General features: G+C 35.8%; 1 protein-coding gene across 1 annotated transcript; it reads left to right on the forward strand.

Moving 5' to 3' along the window:
• Positions 1-1269: 1269 nt before the first annotated feature.
• tmem184a (transmembrane protein 184a) lies at positions 1270-20659 on the forward strand. The gene is made up of 9 exons (XM_044099446.1): positions 1270-1802; positions 1960-2163; positions 8751-8916; positions 9721-9811; positions 12112-12187; positions 15463-15554; positions 16466-16635; positions 16767-16964; positions 19356-20659. Exons 2-9 carry the CDS (start codon positions 1960-1962, stop codon positions 19583-19585), a joined length of 1227 nt encoding a protein of 408 aa, XP_043955381.1. The 5' UTR covers positions 1270-1802; the 3' UTR covers positions 19586-20659.
• The last annotated feature ends 1115 nt before the right edge of the window (positions 20660-21774 follow it).

The raw sequence follows: 21774 nt of genomic DNA on the forward strand, positions 1-21774 counted from the left end.
TAAACAAATGGCTGACTCCAACATGTCAGTCTTTATTGTGTTCTTTTTTTCTTGCTGTGAGTTTTGAAGATTTTAATTTTACCTCTTCAGACATCCTGACTGTTTGGTTACAAGATAACCAGGGGTTGTCATCCAGCCTACTGGCCATTTGGCTAAAGGAAATGAGCATTTTAGTTCTGTTATATTTATACCCCAAAAAAGAAAATTGCATTGGAAAAAGAGATGTGTAGATTATTTATTAGACATTCCTAGAAATGGCTGAACTTGAAATGTAAAATAAAGCACAATTGAATGAAATGCTTCACTTCTTTCAAAAGGACTTTTAGGTTCTCAAATTAAAGCTCAGATTTTCTCCTAGCTTTTATAGTGTGAGGCTTTGCTACTACAATAAAATCTGTGTTTCAAAGCTGTTACAATAAATTCAGTTCAATTCAAAATTGAATTGAAATCAAGCTGACCATGCAAACAGTCACAATATATTTTTCCCCCCCAGTAAAGGATACAGCAAAGATGAATGTTGCAAGTTAATAAAGTTAATGATATCCAGTTTATTGATCAAATTACGGCAGTTCTGGGAAAGCCACAGATTTTTTATAGATCTGGCGACAATTTTTACACTTAACGTTTGACTGGAATCAGTTATTATTTTTGAGTGGCAGAACAGTCCTGACTTGGAGCTGTGAAAGGAATACAGAAGGTGGTGTATACATGCTAGGATAAGGTAAAGTAATTCCTTTTCTTTTGTTATAACCATATATTCACTTGACCTGCACATACACCTGCATATACAGAAAATAACAATAGAACAGTTTGTGTACAAACAAGCCACTTTAACAAAATAAACTTTAAGTATCAATGATATTTTGTTTAAACCACCCTTGTTCTTCGTTTAATGAGATGTTTAGAGAAGGCAGAAATACTCAAGTAAGAGATAACCACTAATATTAATTAGGCTATATATGATGCAGTGAAACTACCACATATAAATACGTTCCTTATAAAGTACATATATAGTGAATAACTGAGTAAAGCTAAGCAGTTACTAACCACCTCAGCTCAAATGTCACCTTCTGATCCATGTTAACTGGAAATGCTGGCAATGTATAAAATGTAAGGTCTCAAACTCCAGTCCTCGAGGGCTGCTGTCCTGCAGTTTTTAGATGTGTCACAGGTACAAAACACTGGAATGAAAGGGCTTAATTACCTCCTCCTTGTGTAGATAAGTTCTCCAGAGCCTTAAAGACCTAATTATTGTATTCAGGTGTGGTGCAGCAGAGGCACATCTAAAAGTTGCAGGACAGCGGACCTAGAAGACTGGAGTTTGAGACCCCTCTCGCACCTGACACGCCAGTAAGCCTAATAAAACTGATTGGACGCTGTTAGTCAACGTGATGACGGCATCCGTTTAGTCGAGACCACGTGATTCCTTTACCTGTGCCCAGCCTATTTACTTCTTCTGCTGAGTCGAACCGCTGCGCTCACATAGGTTTCAGTTAATACGCGTTTCTTAGAACACTTTTAGATATTTATCTTGGTGTGCTAAACAGCATTCTGTTGTAGTTCCCTTCTGTGTTGTAGCCTTTCTTTAGGTTTGGACTTCGACCTCCGCTGTTGAGGCACCTGTTAAAAACAAGGAAGTCTATCCCTGCTCAACACGTTTCGTATATTAAATTAAAAACGGGTTTTGTAGATGATCACGGTTGACAAACGGGTGTTTTGTGCTCTATGCTGATCCTTTAACCCTGACCCAGGACGATCACTGTCATCTAAACAGGATAAAGCTGCTTTCCACTCGGAACAAGGTGAGCCGCTTGTTGACAGTAGGGAGAGAGATCAAATGATTGACATTTAGCCTACCGATCAGCGTCTGAGATGTTTTTCAAGTAATGTTATCTGTAAAATATATCGCTGCTAGAATAAACTCACTTCACGGTGACTTTCTTTCCTCTCGTCTTTTAGATGAACGACTCTTTGGACATGGATTCATCGTCCGAAAATAACTCGATTGTTCACCTGGATGAACCAATCCTTCCGGAAAACATAACCATCATTCGGACAATGAACGGGTCACTCACGGAGGGTCAGATGTTTCTGAACACGGTGACTGCTCAGGCCCTGTCTGGGATATTTGTCTGGTCCGCCTTGCTCATAACATGCCACCAGGTGAGTTTGTGGTGCTCTACTAAATTGTTTTTCACACACCCCATAACCAGAAAAACAAAAATCTCATGATCAAATAACAGCAGAGGGAAACACACCCTTAAAGCTCTGCAGCCACAGTTATGTAAAAATGTATTCAGAGATGCTTGGGGACTTCTCCTTTGCCTTAAGTAAGAAATGTATACTTTGAATTCTGCAATAAAGGGCTGAAACATTTTTTCTAAGTTAGCATCATGAATCGGAAGTTTTAGGCCACTTCTTCTTTCATACTGCTATTTATTTTACCGGTGGGTATTTTTGTTATTGCCTTTAAGGGTGTTATAGGGTGCTATACTGAAGGCTGCACCAAGGCACAAACTCCGATGATGAAATGTGTTATTGTTTTAGGTGCAAAATTTGACTTGGTGTATTTCCATTTGATGATCAATATAATAGAGTTTCCAAAAACTGCAACTTTTGATGGCAAATATTTTATTTATTTTATTTTTTTGAGGGAATTGCGTAACTAGTAGCATCATTATCAATCTAGCGATTGAAGCACAAATTGAAGCTGCAGACTCCCATTTGAATCTCTGATATTAACATGCCTAATTACAGTTTTTATTGTTTTGCACTCTGCTACTTTATCCATGCTGAAAAAGCACTGGTAAAGGTAAAAAGACAAAGATACAGCTACATTAAAAAATGGCACTTTAACTTACAATGGTGTATGTGTTAAGGACTTGACGGAAATGTTCATTCATTTATTTTTTTTTGCATATATTCAAATCTTAACTTTAGCAAGTCTGGCTTTGCTGTCAATGTGTTCCAAACACATTAACTTGCCATGCATGCACACACTTAATTGTACCTAAGGGCAACTTAGAGTGGCCATTTAATCTAAAATGCATTTTTTTTTTTTTTTTTTTTTTTTTTTTTTGAGTGTGGGAGGAATCCAGAGTATTCTGAGAGACCTCGTGCACTCACAGGAAAACCTGCAATTCTGCCACCATGCAGCCCTTAAAGATTATACTTATTGCAAAATATACTTTTTATTTCAATAATTTGTAATATAAAATCATACACTTTAAGTTTTTTTTGTACATTATATATTTTGAAAGAAATATTTCCAGTTTTAAGATGGAACACCTTTGATCCCTCTCAGGAACTTGGTTAATTCAAGCGTGTACCTTGAGAAGATGCCATCTGTCTACACCATAAAATGTCCTTGCTGCTGAATGTTCAACAGTGAACTGTTGGTAATATAATAACAAAGTGGAAATGGTTAGAAACGACAGAAAGTCTGCCACAAAGCGGTAGACCATGTAAAATCCCTGAGTGGCTACACTGGATGCTGAGGCACATAATGAAAAGAGGTTGCCATATTTCTGCTGAATCAATAGCAACACACTCCAAGCTTCTTGTGGCCTTTAGATTAGCTCAAGAACAGTGGAAAGAGAGAGTAATGAATGAAATAGGTTTCCATAGCTGAACAGCTAGAAATAGCACTTGCATCAAAAAGTTCAATGTAAAGCATTGGATGCAGTGGGCTGTTGAGTGACAAATTGTGTTTCTCTTAGTCTGGGGTTATCACTTGCCAGGAGAAAAAAACTCTCCTCAATGCATTGTGTAAAGTGCAGCATTTATTGAAGAGGCAATTCTATCATGGGGCTGTTTTTCATGAGTTTGCCTCAGCCCTTTAGTTCCAGTGAAATTGAATTCTTAATTCTTCACCATTGGCTTGTGCTTATATATATATATATATATATATATATATATATATATATATATATATTTTTTTATATATTTTTTTTATATATATATATATATATATATATTTCCAGTGAAATTGAATATATATATATATATATATATATATATATATATATATATATATATATATATATATATATTTTTTTTTTTAATTATTGCTTGTAATGTTGTGGAAATGGTTTGGGGAAAGGCCTCTTCCTGTTTCAGCATAACTGTACACCAGTGCACAAAGTGATGTCCTAAAAAAACCTGGATGAGTTAGTTTATAACAGAAGAACTTGATTCTGACCTCAACCAACATTTGGATTGAATTACACTGAGTCAAACCTTCCCGTGTAAACTTCAGGGTCTGACCTCACAAATGCGCTTTTGAAGGAATGATTAAGAATTCCCCTAAACCTTCTGAAAAACCATGGCAGAACTTTAGGATGTCACTCGGACAGTGAATTGGTTTCTGTATTATATTGCGTTGCATTTTCTAAATATTCTTTACAGTACGGTACATTATACATATTAACTTGATCTACACAAACTGTGCAGTACGTAATCAGTTAGCTTCTTTTTACTCTCGTATGTCTTCAAAGTTTGCTTGTTCTAAACACAAAAGTGACCTAGAGTTAAAAAAGAAAAAAAAAATTCTAACTGATTACAAAGAAACGGAAACACAGCAAGCCATCTCTGCATGGCAGAAGTCGATGGCCAGGAGAAATAAATGGTTTACTGTGGACCACCTTTACCTGCTGCTATCTCATCATTGTTGTAAAATTAGTGTTTCCTCATGTGAGTGAACGTTGCCCACAGTGCAGAGATGATAGCTTATCATTACAAATTTATCATTTGCTGTGAATATAAAGGAGTGCTGTGTTTTATCAGCAGGGAAATCAGTAGATACTGGGATAATGTTCACAGCTGTTTGAGCTTGTTGTTTTTCCAGGTCACTTTTTTTCTTTTTTTTTTTTTCCCTTTTCAGCCATAATATCTCTCTTTTTTTAAAAAATAAAACATGAAAACATTTAGTAAGCAGCCACACAGAATTTCTTTAATGCTTGTTAACATGTATTTGTATGCTGTGTTGTGGAAATAATTAATGAGTAATCTGCGCATCAGGGAGACACAACAACGGCAGCAGCAACACCCTCGTTTAGGGATTTGTAACTCAATATCCTGCAAATTGGTTTCTATGTTTTTAATATAGTACGTGTTTGACCAAACACTTGCTAGCAAGACATTTTAATTGAACAAATAAATAGCAAGTTTTCTGCTGGGGGAATAGAGTTTGCAACAGGCATCTCTTGTGTCACACTGGGGGAATAAAACGGTCTATTGGACCAGCGTTATAATGCTGGCAGTGTTTCATCTGACTTGGCTTCAGAGAATGGCTATAAACTGCTAAATGCTCTTTCTGAATACTAAATACTCTTTGACCTTAAATCTTTTTACTGTGATGTTGACAGTTCAGTTTATACTGATATTTAAGTATTTGTCCAGGGGGTCTTATTAGCTCCTTTGGAACTTAAAGTGTTGGAAATGAAAAAGAGTAGATATGTTTCAACTGCTCCCTGTTTCCTATGCGTTGTCTCTCCACTGTCAGGTGGGAAATTGCAGAAATAAATCCAAGCTGGAAACGATTGCACTGCTGTCATCAGTGGTCAGTGTTTTCCAGTCAAAAGGAACTCTGGTTCTGTTCTAGATTGTTTGCCAAGTGGAGTCAGTCCACAGGAAAAGGTTGATCACATTCCCAGTCTCGCAGTGATTGGGATTTAATAATCAGCTTTTAACAGAAATTTAATCAAGCAGCTTTTGTTCACGAAATAATTTTTTTTTCATGCATTTAGAGAAAACAATCTGATTAATACAAGGGTTTGCACTAAACTTATACAAAAAAAAAAACTTGTTTCCTAAATATTTAGTACTCTTCCCAAAAACCCTTTATTACAAATACTTAATGACTGCTAATTATTTTAAACAATTGCTATCAGTAAATGAATATATACTTTAACTATACACTTTAACTAGGCTGAAATTTGATACAGGAGCATTGAACAATATTGATGAAGTTCATTGAGTTTAGAGTCCAATGTGATGTAAAACAGCCAAAATATGATTATTTTCAGGACTAACAACTGTTGTTTTTGTAAATGACTTAACGTCAATAGTTTGATAATTTGAATATTGAAATTTTAATTGTTTGTCTTAAGAGATAAAATTAAACTTGCATTCAATTTTACCATGACAATTAGTCAACTACATAACCAAATATTTATATGTTTTACTCCAAAGCCTTTTTGTTATTTCTTTCCAATGGTTTTAACCAAACTTCTTTGGTAGTAAGAAAAATGTTCAATAAGCTCAGGGACCACAGCAGTTTGTGAGCACATGGACTTTTATTTACAACTTCATTTATCTTCAGATTAAGAAATGTTAGTATATTAGTCAGAGATGTTTTTTACTGTTAAATTTAATTTGGTATAATTCGGGTATTTGTAATCTGTTAACATTGTGGCTGTCTTATTCCCATTTGTGATCGTAACTCTTATACAGAGAAGTTTGAAAAGTTGTAGTGTCAAAGTGGAATAATTTAGGTAAATCCCTGCGTGTCTGAATAATTGTATAAATTTTCTTTCATACATCCTACTTTATGTTTGCTAGTTGAATACCAGTATTACTATTTTATAAGAATATAACAAACAGTTTTGTTTGTATTTAATTTCTAAAATGTATTTCTTGAGTGTTAGTTATTTTAGATATTTTGTACAACTCAGAGGTTACTGTTAAGATCAATTTCAGCGGTGCCTGATATTTGCTGTGTATTTCCCAAACTTGTCAGATGAGCCATGTTACATATATGGAGGCCTTAGGGCACACATGGGAGAGTCATGTGTGTTAAAACCTTAATCAGCCCATGGAAACAGCATTACTATGCTGTATTATCTACTCCTGTGTGAAAATTCAATTGGAAGCACTCTTGGTGTAAACAAGGTGTGCCCTGCAAGCTTAAAGCACGAGTGTTAGGCAGGTTGTTAAAATATGAGTTGGGTAATCTGTTTAGTCAAGACAATGTAAAAGCTTCATTTCATAATAGCAGACAAACAGATGATGGAAGTAAATCTGTGGTTATAAATCATACCTTCCCGATAAAATCCAGAGCTTTACAAATCTAAAGGTTGGCTATGTCACAATCTTGTTTTTAGGGTTAGATCAAGCGAGCTTTTGCTCTTCTGCATCATTATCATTCTTGATAATGATGTAGCATCATGTTCTCTGTATACAATACTTAAAAAAACGAACAAAAAACATGACATCTGGCTTCTGAGCGCAGTGAGAAGTTGACATGGAAATCCAGCATATACCGGTAACTCACCAGTAGCTGCAGGTATTTATCTGACTCAATTCAACAGAAGAGGCATTGATGTGAACACAACAGAAAAATGTGCAGAGATTTTCAATGAGGGTGATGCTTGCTTTTTTTCTTTACAGAAATATTGACAGTGAGGACTCGTACAATGGCTTTGAAACTGAGAGCTATAAATCATTTAAAGACTCCCAATAACTGGAATTAACCATTTATGAATGCTGCATATAAACGAGAGGAGTCCATCCTTTAATCTCATGCAAAGTTAGACGAGAACAAAGGAACATATAATTTTCGTGTGGATATAAATGCAATTAAAATTTTAAAATGTGTTCATTTCTTATGTGTAATTGACATAATTTACTGAATAAAAATTACAAATGATGCAAGATCTAAATTGGGCCTGCAGGCTTTTGAATACTGCTTAACTTTGCTGATGTTTAATGATGGCAAATTACACCCAGGTCTGATATCCTATAAAGTTACTGCTTTCTGTTCATGTTTTCAATTAGTATAATAAAAGGTCTTTCTTTTTTCAAAATTTTGCTATTAGCTATATTTGAAAGGCCAATTCCCCTCGTCACAAAATTGTACCCCTATTTGCCATATCATTTCAATCTTATTTCACTTCATACTGTTAAACAAACTGTTTTGTACCCATGTGCTTAACCATTACTTAACTATCATTTGATAAGATTAACAAATGAATAATTACACAACTAACTATTACTTTATGTGAGTTTATGAAGATTTTATGTTTACTTTCATTTTAATTCCGATTCTTCTTTGGGACATTTGATTCTTATTTGGTCCATTATCAGTTCAAATTGTCCAAGCAACTTCCTATTGATCAACATCATTAGTTCCATAACTACATCTTCTTATTGTAAAGCAGAAGTTCAATAAAGTAGATAAAGCTTTAACTAATTAGTTGACAAAGCAGGTAGGAAATGCCTCTAAGGTTGGTAGAAATTACGGCGCGGTTGGTATGAAATGTCATTTTGAAGAAGCATGAATGTGTAATACCTTATCAGGATGCAATGAGCTTCATAACTACAGTTGAGCAACAAAAGATCTAAATTAAAGATTTATGAATAATCAACACTTTTTTGGCACCTAAAACACACCACTTTTTTTTTAAATTGTCACAGAAAAGATACTGGAGACAAAAGTTTTCAAGCTTGCCTGAAAAGGCATCTTTGTCAGGAAGTTGGTTGATTTCATTGCAGTATCAGTTAATGATGCTGTGATTACCAAATGCAAACTCCAGCTAAGACAGTCTGACTAAGGCAGCACATTTTCTTATCTGTTGTTTTTACAATGCTTTTCTGATTTCAGAAATGCAGTGGTGCGATTTTATTGCCGTGCTTTATTCCATGTTCAGAAGCAAAGTTCACACATTGTAAAATTCCTAAGCAAATTTGATGGTTTTCTATCTATATTCCTGTTTCTAACTGATGCCTTATGTTTTGTGTTTTTATTCTAGATCTACACACACCTTCGGTCCTATACTGTCCCCAATGAGCAGCGCTACATCATCCGCATACTGTTCATTGTGCCAGTTTATGCCTTTGACTCCTGGCTCAGCCTCCTATTCATCAGCAATGACCAGTACTATGTTTATTTTGATTCCATTCGAGACTGTTATGAAGGTACATATACCACCAAAAGTTTGATCTTGTATCTGGTAGATGGCTCCCTTTTTTCTTTTTTTTGTGCAGAGATTGGTGTTTTCCTGCCCTCGTTGTTATTGCAGATGTCAGAGAGCCAAGAAAGTGACCAAACTAGTTTTTCTTCCTCCGGCCTTTGTTCTCGTAACTAAAAACCTCATTATAAGAGGTGTTGCGTTTCTTGGAGGAGTAATTTTAGTAGCATCCCTTTTTTTGGACAGTGGCAGGTTTTGCTTTTGTTAGTTTTGATGAAATGTAACATGTAGCACTGGAATCTACCATGGTACATCTTAATTATTATTTGTAGACTAAAATATAAAAGTACATTCTAAGTTGCAAAGGTGATTGTCATTCTAATTTAAATAAAAGCTATTTGTAAGATCAGATTGTGGAGATTACATAAAGCCTTGTATTGTGACTGCACCAGATAGCACTGACACTATTTGCAGCTAAAGCATAATGAACCTTCTCTACACTGGACACAATCTGCATTTGCTTCATTTAATCCTCCCTTAAATAGCACCAAAGGATTAAGAAGGGATTTTCGAGACGCAGAACCATTGGAAAAGCCTTAATGTCAGTACTGAAGCATTCATTGTTCTATAAAGTCGAACTAATGATGATTATTTTTTTTTTTTTTTTGTTATGTGGGAGTTTATTTCCATCTCATGTTCTTTGACCTTCACAGAAAAGTAAGACTTGAAGGGAATGGGAAACTGTTCGCCAGCTGCAGTGGTGCAAAATATAGTTATTTTATTAAAGGAAAAACATTTCTTTGTGTTCCAGCTTTTGTTATTTACAATTTCCTGAGCCTGTCCTTCGAGTATCTTGGAGGAGAGAGTGCAATCATGTCTGAGATTAGAGGGAAGCCTATACAGTAAGTATAGACTGAATCACTTTACCTATTACATGTATTTCCTTTTCATTTTAATATTTAAAATGCTAATTCAGGACAAATAAATGCATCAGCTGGGTTTGTGCAAATATTTCTATGGCTATATAAGCTGCAGAATTGTCTTTCTGGCCTTTATTTTAACATTTAGTGTGAAGTTCACTCTGAAAGTATTAGTAGTAAACAACTCTCATAGGTGGCAGTTGCTTTATCTTTCAGCATCTGAAATGCCCTTTATAGTCTGTGTTTGGGGCACAGGCTCTTTGCCAGGTTCTAAAGCTATAATGTTGAGATCTTTAGTTTAAGACTTTCTTTGTCAGAAATGTTTGTTGTTTCACTTGGTTCAATGTGTAAAAAATGTTAATGTGTCTGAAGTCAACCCTGTCAGGAATTTCCTGCAAATGAATTAATTCATTTATCCCACAGATGTGGAATATCCCTGGCTAAGGATAGAAGCGATGATCAACTTTAAGTTTATTAGGATTTAAAAACTGTTCTTCAAGTGGAACAACTTTTGTAATGGACTGAAAACCTTTGGAGTCGGGTGGTTGTGACTAAGCGGGAAGAATAGTTGTGTTGCAATTTGGGAGTGTGGATGGGTGAATGTGACTCATAGCACTTAGTGGTCAGCTTGACTAAATCAATACTATAGACAGAGGCTCTACAAACCACTATTAAAATGCCAGGTTTTTGAAATTTAAACTATTTTAAATCTTTTTGAAAGTCTTTTTACTCTTGGAAATGTGACAAAATCTTGTATAATGAAAGTAAAAAAGTAAATACAGTTAACGCAGCATAAATGTGCAAACCCTTGAATTAAAATTGCTCTATCTTGCAAAAGTTATTCATACACTTTGATATTGACGTCCTGAAATTGAAGTTTAGCTCCTTCAGACGTTCACACATTTTGGCTTGGAAGACTTTGAGGCCTGCAAATTTCTTTTTTCTTTTTTTTTTGGAGGAAAATACATTTTTTTCTTTGAACTCTGCTTCTGAGTCCATACATTAAGAATACAGGAGATGGCTGTTGCATGCAGACCAACACTATTACTTGTTAGAAATTCCTGCCATTCTTGGCAGCCTCCTTGACCAGTTTCTTACTTATCTTTTAGTCAGTTTTAATTTTTTTAATGTCAGTTTTTCCAGATTTTCCCCCTGCTTCAAAGTGCCATTGTGTAACTGCAGTATATAATGCCATGAAACATTTCGTACAAGATAATGTTGATCCTTATAACCTTGTAACTTTGCAAACAAGGGTTTCTTAGTTTTTTTTTAAATTTTTTTTGTTTTATTATACTTTATATATAGTTACACAGAGCTGAACTCTGCATGCCATTTGTTACTGGTAACACACATTAATAGTCGATTTAATTTAAGCATCAAAACAGAATCAAAATATTATTTTACAATTGTTTTATGCAGCCCCATTTTTGTTTAAACACTAATAACCTTCATCCCATCTCTAAATAATCCCACAAGCTGGATGTTATGGTGATTTTAAAATATATTGACTTGCATCTTTATTTCTGGTAATGCAGAGGACTTTTTCTTACCTTTTTGCTACTTTTATCATTTTTATGTGCTCAGGCCTATGCGTCAGGTTGATTTGCTGCCTAGATAAAAAAAAAAAAAAAAAAACACACAATAAGAGGTTTATTTGCACTTCAGCAGACAAATTTTCTTAATCTTTCCCATACTTGAGGCCACAATAAAAGCTTAAACAGCTCTTCACGAAATGATAATAAAATGACTACCTCTGTAAATGAATGAGTAACACTGCCATTTTGGTAGAGACAGGTGTTGTAGCTCAACAGATATCCTGCTGATTTTCTGTAGATTGTTAAATTAGTTTTTGCTACTCAAACTTTTGTTGTTCTCTTATATAAATTGTGTTGCAATAAAATGTTTGAAGTTTAATGTTCTCTAGTGAAGGGAAAATTGTCAGATGTGTGGGCGATAAATGATTATTGGCATGGTTTGATGAGTTTGGGTCATTGACACTAAATAAGCAAGTAAACAATACAATAATAAAAATGAGTGCATGAAACGCAGTATTGCACTAACAGTATAATGCACTTAAAAGTGAATTAAGTGACAATTTTTGGTGCTTGGTACATTGTCAATATATCATGTAGCCTAATGGTATATATTAAAATGCTGATTTAGTCTTTGTTTTCTTACACATGTACTCTAGTTTATATGATAATTTACACTTAGTATCTGCATGGTGGTTTGTTTCCTGTTTGGCAATGCAAAATCAGTCCATCTCTGTGCTGTCTACACAGGTCAAGTTGTTTATATGGGACGTGTTGTCTGGTTGGAATGAGCTACTCCATCGGCTTCTTAAGATTCTGCAAACAGGTGAGCCTCAGTTGTCTCCTCTACTCTAGAGATGATCCCTCTGAACCCTGGAATAAACTTGCTCACGCTGAAAATAAAAATACTTTAGATTATCATTATTAAATATATAAACAAAAACCCTGAACTGTTATTTAAAGCCTCCAAACGGCTTACAATTGACAGTTGTGGTAATTGGATGCTCTGTGGGTTTAAAAACATTGAAAAAGGAAAGCAAAAGCAGGTGAGGGTGGGTGAAGGCAGCATGATGATGCACACAGAGAGATGATGTGAACTGTCAGCACAGAGCTCCTTCTGTGTCTTGGGATGCTGCACAGGCTTCCTCTCTAACACTGATGGATATTGAAACTGAGAGATGTCTTCAGAACAAAACGCATGGTGAAAAGGACTATTTTTTTTCCCCCAAAGGCAGATGATAAACTGTGTACTTTGACAGTGTTGTGTACATAGGTTTTAAATTGAAAACCTTTCAAATTCTCTCTAGAGGCATAACTGAGAGAGTGGTAAAGGATATTTCTCTAATAGAGTAGGATGTAGTACTTAATATTTAGGTTTATCACAAATAAATGAATCCATTTATTTCTTGTAATTTGAGAATGAATACGTTGCAGTTTGAAACGTATTATTTAGCATAATTCTCACTGCTGTCAAAGTACTTTAGTGACATTAATAAATGCTGATATGCCCAGCAGGACCAATGTGAAAGGAGCGCTGAAGAGATTCAGAATAATTTAATAATTCTGCCTTGCATATTACCGGTGCGCCTGAATGAAATAGAATAGCATCCAAGTTAACTTATTTCAGTAACTCGGGTCAAAAAGTGAACCTTGTACTGTATAGTTTCATTATACACTGAGTGATGTATTTGAAGCATTTATTTCTTGTCATCTTGTCATGGCTTTGTTTTATAGCTAATGGAAAAATTGAAATTGTCTGAAAATTGTGATAGTCCATGTGTTTTTTTAGCACAAAAAGGCTATGGCCTGCACAGTCATGGCCAAACTGCTGACTTGACAGTTGTCCAGCAGGCAGTCTATTGCTCCTTCCTAAATTAAGGAATACTACAAAAGGTCATTGCTAAAGAAGCTGGTTGTTCTGAGGACTGCATCAAATTATAATAAGAGGGAGGTAGGTGGAAGGAAAAAAATCGATGGAAAAAACATGCTGAAGGAACAGAAGTAACTGCAGTAAAACCCATTCAAGAGTTTGGAAGCGATTTATAAGGGCTGAACTGTGACCTAAGTCGGTTCTTTATGAGTAACCACACAGACGAATGCAGTAAATGGTATACATCCATTGGACTGTTTGTGTTAATCACAAACCAGCACTCTCAGAAGTTTCTGTCTTTATTCTGAGCTTTTTATGCCCTTATTTTAAAAGCAATAGTTCTGGAGTTTACAGGAGCAAAATGGCACAGATGAGAAGAAATCTTTTTAAAAGTGCATTAAAGCTAAACCTTTTAAATCAAACCAATGCAGCAGATCTGATAGACCTTCCCTCCTATTTAAATACGGAGTGGGGAGGTTATTAACATGAGCAGTCTCTGCACATTTGGAAAACGTTTCAGTGTCATTAGAAGGCAGTTTACCAGTTCAATCACTGATATGTGAAAGTAGCTTGAAGTTACTGTGGGTTTTGATGATAAGGGTGAGGGCGGGCTGCTCTTGCATGCTAAACTGCTTTTTGACATTTCAGTGTGTCATTGTCATATGCTTGAGGAAGGTTTTATTTGATTGGGCAGAAAAGAGAACCCTGAAAACCCTTGCCACAGTTTGTTGTACAAGATCCAAATAAATTAGGAATTAAGTGTAGAGTTTTACTGTTTAATAGTTTATATTACACCAGAAAGAGTATTAACTAATGACTGTCTAACCAACACAAAGTAGCAATTTTATGGGATGACAACCATGACAAAATGTAACCTAAATCTCACAGCTTCACATGTAGAGTAATAAAAATCTAAGTTTTGCATCAACTTGAAGATGATCCTAATTAGGCATGCATAATTGACATTTTATCATTTTTCATGAAGTGTACCAACATGTAAATTTACTATGAAGTTCTGATACATCTCCAAAGAGTGTAAGTTGCAGGATTATGTTTTGGGAGAAACCAAGAAAATGCTTTGTATTTTTGAACTCCAGACATGTCAGCGTTTCATGTTGAAATCTTTACTTTGAGAAATTTCAGAGTGACAGACTGGCACTGTAACAAGTTAAAGGCAAATAATGACTGTCAGCACTGGAAACTTCAAAGTAAATCAGTTTTCCTGCAGTGTGAATACTTGTTCATGGCAATTTGCAAAGTACAAGAAGCTTCCCTTTGACTAATCAAACTGAACACTTCTGGGCAGTTACTTTCATGTGAGAAGTTCTGTTAGATTTGCTTATTCAGACTTCAGTAGACGACACAAAGTACTACTTTCCTGCCATTGGGAATGCTTTGCATCTATGGCTTGCATTTTTCTCTCTCCAGGAGTCATTGTTCTTCTAAATCAACATCAGACATAATTCTTTTAAAGAAAAGACCACTTTAACAATTAATTTACTCACTAAAATACTATATGTACAAAGAAGGAGCTTTGCCAACCGTAAGTTCATGCAGAGCTGCAATTGGATGGTTTGGACAAAAAACTGTTCATTCTGTCAGAATGGCTTAGTCAAAGTACAGATCCCAATTAAATTCAGAAGCTGGCAAGAGATGAAGGTTGATGTTCAAATGGCTTGTAGCCAATCTGACTGAGTTTGAGCTGTTGTACAAGTAACAATAGATCAATCAGGTTTTAAGTTCTCAGACCTGGTATAGACTAATTAAAAATTACTTGCCGTTGTAAATAAAGCAAAAGGAGATTTTAGAAGTACTTACGCAAGTAGACACAGCAAAACCAGCTTGAACTTTTTTTAGATGCTTACTAAGAAAACAGTTACAAAAACAATAGTTTCTTCCAATAGTTTTCTTCCAAGAAGCATGAAATTCTTTGTAATTCCATGCTTCTTTTTGTTAGTTTATAACATAAAACTTGAATACAGGGACATTTTTAATGGTATGACAAAATTGGGATCTTTGGTATGAGGCATTACTAACAAATGTATGTCTAATAGTAACCAGCTATAATTGTGTATTTCAGTTTTTGTTTGTGATGATGAGAAAGAAACTGCTTGTCATTGAGCAGTCCTAAACATTTTCCCCACCCTCATTCTGATGCCCCCGTCCTTGTTGGTTTTGCCCTTGCTTGCTGTCTCTTGGTATGCCATTCTGAATTGTCATGTATCCTCCAGGCGACTCTCCAGTTCTGTGCTGTCAAACCCATCATGGCGGCCATCACCATCATCCTACAGGCCTTTGGCAAATATCACGACGGAGATTTTAAGTGAGCAGCACCTCCTTTTTTTCTTTTTTTTTTATTGCATTTCATTCTCTTGTGTATCCCACTGATGCATGTAGTTTCCAGAGGGTTTGTTTTGCTGCTTCTGTGAACATGTAAACAATTTGGAAATGGAGATAGGCATATCACCTCTTTGCAGGGAGAATGATAAAAATGGTTGACTTGAGCTCAAAGTTATGGGATCAAACTTTGCAGCTCAAGTCTGTTATATTTGGTCAAATGTGATATTGCAACTTTTGCTCTGGAATGAAGGGTTGTAATTACTTGGTGTACTATAAATTGAAAAAGACGATTCCATTTTACACTTGTATATAATTCATGTAAAAGATGGGCATAAATTGCACTTAGTAAAATTTCAAAGCTTCAGATAAGAGCAAAGCTTTTAACATAATAAGGAGGGTATATTAGCATATATAAATTCTTCATTAGACCTCTTCTGATCCTTCTCAGCTCAGTGTCTCCTTCTGAAGCGTCAGCTGTGACAACACTTGATTCAAAATTACATAAAGGAAGCAAACCTTAATGAGTGCTTGATACATGAGTTTCCAGTTAACATTCGTCTTAGCCCTCATATCAAACTTAAAGATATCCTTAATTCATTTCTTCTCTTATTCATCCACATACGTCACATTTTCCTCCAAGCTTTGCTGCAAAACCACATTGTTTTGCAGCAAAGCATAAGAAAACAATGAGTTTCATCCAACCATGCACTCTGTTCTGCATTGGTTTATTAAGCGCGGTCACAGCTGAATCATCAGAGTGGCTCTGTTCAGGTGCAGCAAGAAACAATCAAATGTGGAAGTCTGCCTGCTTCTCTATGCACTCATGGAATTACACCTATGCTTAGGCAAATATTTAAATGGTCTTTGACGCTGTTCCACTTCTTCTCAATGCAGTGTTAATGGAGGCTACCTGTACATCACAATCATCTACAACTTCTCTGTGAGCCTGGCTCTCTATGCACTCTTTCTTTTCTACTTTGCCACAAGTGACCTGCTCAGACCGTATGAACCCGTGCTCAAATTCCTCACAATAAAGTCTGTCATATTTTTATCCTTCTGGCAAGGTAAGTTCATCCCTGTTTTTTTTTTTGTTTTGTTTTTTTGTGTGTGTTTTTGGTTTTAATTTAATAGAAATCTGGTCATCACCGGAGCATAAAACCACAAATGAACAGGTAAAATGTTGCTTTTTTCATAGGAATGGTCCTTGCTATCCTGGAGCGGTGCGGCGTCATTCCCAACGCACTTTTCATCGAAGGACATGAAGTGGGTACTGGAACCGTTGCAGCTGGCTGGCAGAACTTCATCATCTGCATCGAAATGTTCTTTGCTGCCATTGCGCTCCGATATGCCTTCACCTGCACAGTCTACCAAGAGAAGAAAAACGACGTACCAGGTGAGCTGTGTTAGTTGAAAATAGGCACTGCTATTGCAACAAATAAACTACATTGACGTGTTTTCAGGCTAATTGCCCTTCTCGCATTGCCAATGACATTCCTGAAAGTGTAGCAGCATTTCTTTGGTGATATCGTTTTGCTGGCCCAGTCACACTGACCTTTAACTCATAGCTTGGCCTTTTAAACAGTGTTGTAAAGCCGACACGTTTTCCAAAGCCTGACAGAATAGTTGACATTAACTGAAGCTTTTATTTTTCCAGCTCTGATGTTGATGAAGGCAAAAGCATTTGAAAGATTATACCTTATGGTTTTATTGCTTTTTGTTTGTTTTTCTCTTTATGGCTGTAAGAAAATACTTTTGATTGCATGCCCTGAGAACACAAAAATACATCAAAGAATTTGAGATTCTCGCAAACATCTCATCTGTTAATAAAATTATGTTAAGTCTATTTTTACAAAAGTTGAGATGTTTTTTCTTTTTTAAAACAAACAGCACTGTTTGGATCCATGTCACATGAATGGTGTGGGTGTCTAGGTTGGATCTCCAAGGAGCTTCAATTACATGAGTTGCATTTATTGAACACTAAAAGGGGGAAGAACAGAATCTATGTGAAATCGCAAAGATTGTTCGTTCCTTTAACATCTGGGAGGCACAACAATGAAAAGATTTAAGGATTCTTGAGAAAACTGACTTTAAAGGTTATGACTATTGGGTGTAAAGGGCTGCAAAGTCTTCAGGCGCCATAAAATGTGTAATGGTAATTCTTTTGCCTGGTCTAGGTTTGTGATTGCTTCTGCAGACCTCATTCTGCACAGCTTACAACAGTGTGGCTTTATTGATGCTTTGTACCTTGATTTGCTCAATGCAAAAAATTTTTTTGTGCAGCCGTGCTGAGGCTGTTGAAGCTGTAGTTCACATAATTTATTCTACGGTGTCTTGCAAAAGTATTCTCTCACCATCAAAGATCTGTTATGTTTTTTCAAGGCCCCTCCTGCACCATAACTCCACTGTAAAATTAAAGCTTTATGCTAGGATTTATTTTATTTTTTGGTAATAATCCAAAACAAAACAAAATAAGTATCTGATTTGTGGAGTAGAAGAAAATTAGTTTGTACTAAAAGAAATATGTGCAAAGTGTGATGTTAAGGTCAATACGTTGTGAGAACTACATATTGCAGCAATTACAGCTGCAAGTCATTTGGAGTATATCTACACCAGCTATACACACAAACTGAAAACTAAATTAATTTGCCTTGGAAAATTGCTAAAGTTCGATCAGATCGGATGGGTTGTCCATGATGAGTAATTTTAAGTCTTGCCACACAGTTTGGGCCCTTCTAATACAAAAGCATTCTTTGCTTAAAACATTCATGTCACTGCTTTTTTTCATTGTTGTGTAGTGGTAAAATGTAGAAATTCTAAATGGAGTTATGAATATTTCACTTTTGCAATGTCCTATAACAGAATCATTTAGTGGTAAATAGAACATAAAGCAATGAAACCTATAAGCAAGCAACATCGGCTTAGATATGCTCTATAGACACTCGTAAGAAAAAGCACCGTTTTTAAATGTATTTAACCAGAGTAAACCTTCAGAAGAAACTGGCTCCACACACTAGGAGCCTGAGGGGAGCTGGGAGGTGGAAAGGAAAAGAGAGATAAAGCAAATTACCATCCAAGCCGGGTACAACCAAAACGATGCATGAAAGTGAGGCATGGTATGTAGAAGACTGACAGAGGATAAAATAAAGGGAAAAATATCTAGCATTCAAGGTAGTAATTATGGAAACGCTTTTGAAGGTCCACATTGTTCTCATAAGGATTACTGTTTTAATCCTATGAACAAGTCGTTATTACTGTCACTGCTAATTGTCAGTTATATTACAGCTGAGTGGGCTGGCATGATAATGAATATAGGATGTCTCAAAGCAGAGATGAACATTAGGCATGACAGTTTGGAAAGAATGGGCCGTACAGACCAGCGAATGCTCTGAAGGCTGGATGGCCCATCAGTCACAGGAAAAAGCAGCCCTGGTCCTGAGATGGCCAGTGACCACACATTAGGACATCAAGCTTCAGTTTTCAGAGCATTCTTGGTAAAGGACACAGAAGAATTGTGGCGACAGAGAAAAGCACAGATTAAGAGGATAAGGAGGAACAACCCAGATAGTAAAACAAGAAAAGAAGGCAAAGAAAGCAAAAGATTGTAACAAACACATTAAAGGTGATATAATGATATAATTACTATAATATTTTTGATTCCAGATAAGTGACAAGTTCCTTGCTTTTTTTTTACCTACCTTACCTTCACTGTTATTATGCCATGCAAAAGTAACAGCACAGTTTTGTACATTAAAAAAATACTTTATTTATTGTTTTATTTCTGCAGAGAATCTTCCCCCAATGCAGAGCATCTCCAGCGGCTTAAAGGAAACCATAAACCCAGGTGACATGGTTCAGGACGCCATCCACAACTTCTCGCCAGCGTATCAGCAGTACACTCAGCAATCCACACAGGAGGTCAGCCAGCCCGGCACTAAAGGAAAAGTGGCCACGGGCAACAAGAGCTCTCACAAGTCTGACAAAATCATGCTGATTACATCAGATGATGAGTTCTAGGCATGTTTCCAGCAAGAGACCCAGGTGTTGGTGCCCTTTCCACCTTTACCTATGACCCCCTGGGGAAAAAGCTGTGTTGCATTACTCGCTGAACTGGGTTGAACACAAGCGGTTCATTTTCACAAGTACTTAAACAGGACTACCTGCTTCTATAATGATGATTTTAATCAGAGGATGTGCATGAAATTTTAAGTTTTAAATTTTGTCACTGAATGTGCCGAGAACTGATCCGTCTCCGTCTTGCTGCGATAATCTAGAAAATGACATGTCATCTTCACTTCATCACTCGAGTCAGGAGTCACGCGCTTCCCTTAAATGAAGCTGCCGGATTTTCAGCTGCGTCCCCCAATGCCGACACCGTCTGCACCATCTCGCCATGGCAGCCTCTCTGGCTGTCTGAAGTGTGTTCCATCTGAATCATGTCAGTTTCAAAGAGCAGATGATTAATATGTGACTCCAGGTGGGAGGCAGGGGAAGCCGGCAATGGCTGAGAATGGCACTTCATGGACCGTTACTCACATCTGCTTGTTTGAAGTATTTGCTAAGCATTCCTCAGCAAGGTTTCCTGACGAATGAAAGGCTTTTTTTTCAAAGACTTATTAGTTTTGGAGCAGGCAATTGGAACTGCACTTCACTATCCTTTGTATCCACCATAACAGGCACAAATTAGACAAACCTATTGTCTACAAAGGGGGAAGTTGGATCATCTCATTAATTTTCTCAGCATGCTAAGGAATAGCCCAAATACATACCCAGATTAAGTAATTTTTTTCTTAAGGAATATTCTATATTGTTACTATTTTTTGTGTAGTTTTTATGATTTGATTTCAATGCTCATGTTATCCCATCTTGCAAGGGTCATGAAATGTGTTCACAAGCTAATTAGTGTTAATTTTACTGCTCAGTATGGTCTGTGTACAAATATGTAATTGTAAACATTTTATTCTATTTATTGTGAAAAGTTCGGGCCATTTCAACTATTGAACATTTATACATTTTACTTTTTATTCTCAATTTTTATGGTTAAACCTCTATTTGAAAGTATAGCTTTGCAGGGACTTTTTTGTTAAGTTATTTTTTAACTTGTGCCAATGTGTATGTGGTTTTTTTTTTTGTTTGTTTTTTGGTTTGTTTTCTGGGAAGGCATTTATTATTAACATAAATGTACAAAGTAGTTCTAAACTAGCCTTACATTTGACTTTTCTAAAACTTTAATGCAACAAAAACTGAACATTTTGATGAAGAAAATTTTATTTGTAGGTATAAAAACACAACAATACTATTAAAAGAAATAATTGACCATATTTTCTTTTCTATCAGGGCAGAACAATATGTTTTATTTGTACACAAGGGTAGTTCATTGAGAAAACATGTAAATAAATGCAAAATAAAAATAATTTAGCTGTTCTTTTATACAATTACACAAATCAATGAAATAAATACAAAACATATGGGCAGATTGACAAGTTTAAAGGGCAAATAACTGGTATGCTGCCATTTACTGTTCTTGTTCGAGGTTAGTATTGATGGCAATTAGTTGGCCTGAAATCTTTGCTGAGACTACAAAAAAACTCTTATTTTTCAAGCTAATTTGGCTAACAAACAAACTGCAGTTACTAAAACCATAATTGATTTTTGTCATCCTTTCTGTTTTCTAGCCTATTCTCTACATGGCTGAATTTAACAGTAGCTTGTAGACTGGCAAAGCTGGTGTTAAAAGCTTATTTAATCAGACATGTTAAAAAAAACAATCTATAAAAGTTCTTACATTTTCATCAAAATACAAGTTTTATATATATGTACAATTCATATAAAAGTATTGGGCGGAAGGTAACGTAACTTCTGGAAGTTGCCAAATATATTCACAATCTGTAAGAAGAAAGAAAAATGTCTGAACTAAGTTTAGTAAACATCTATGGCAGGAAGATAGCTGCCTCGTCTCACAAATAAATCCTTCTAGATTTTTGTCTAACATCTGTTCAATTAAATTGGAAAAACTTTTTCTGCTGATTTGCATTAAAGAAAAGACCATCATGTATCTTGGCCTGGATACAGTGATTGTGTAATTAATTCACCCAGAGAAACGTTTGTCTCTTATTTGACTAAGGCATTTTTGATTTTACATGGGAAAATAGGAAACAAGACGCATAATATTAAGGTATGCTCAAAATCAATCACCCCAGTCTCAG

Source organism: Gambusia affinis, linkage group LG19 (assembly GCF_019740435.1).
Source record: "Gambusia affinis linkage group LG19, SWU_Gaff_1.0, whole genome shotgun sequence".
Taxonomy (NCBI): Eukaryota; Metazoa; Chordata; class Actinopteri; order Cyprinodontiformes; family Poeciliidae; genus Gambusia; species Gambusia affinis.

Coding starts and splice junctions, on each gene's coding strand:
- tmem184a (XM_044099446.1), top strand. CDS start 1,960: ATGAACGACTCTTTGGACATGGATTCATCGTCCGAAAATAACTCGATT. Junction 12,188..15,462: donor TCTTAAGATTCTGCAAACAG/GTGAGCCTCAGT, acceptor TGTATCCTCCAG/GCGACTCTCCAGTTCTGTGC. Junction 16,636..16,766: donor ATTTTTATCCTTCTGGCAAG/GTAAGTTCATCC, acceptor CTTTTTTCATAG/GAATGGTCCTTGCTATCCTG.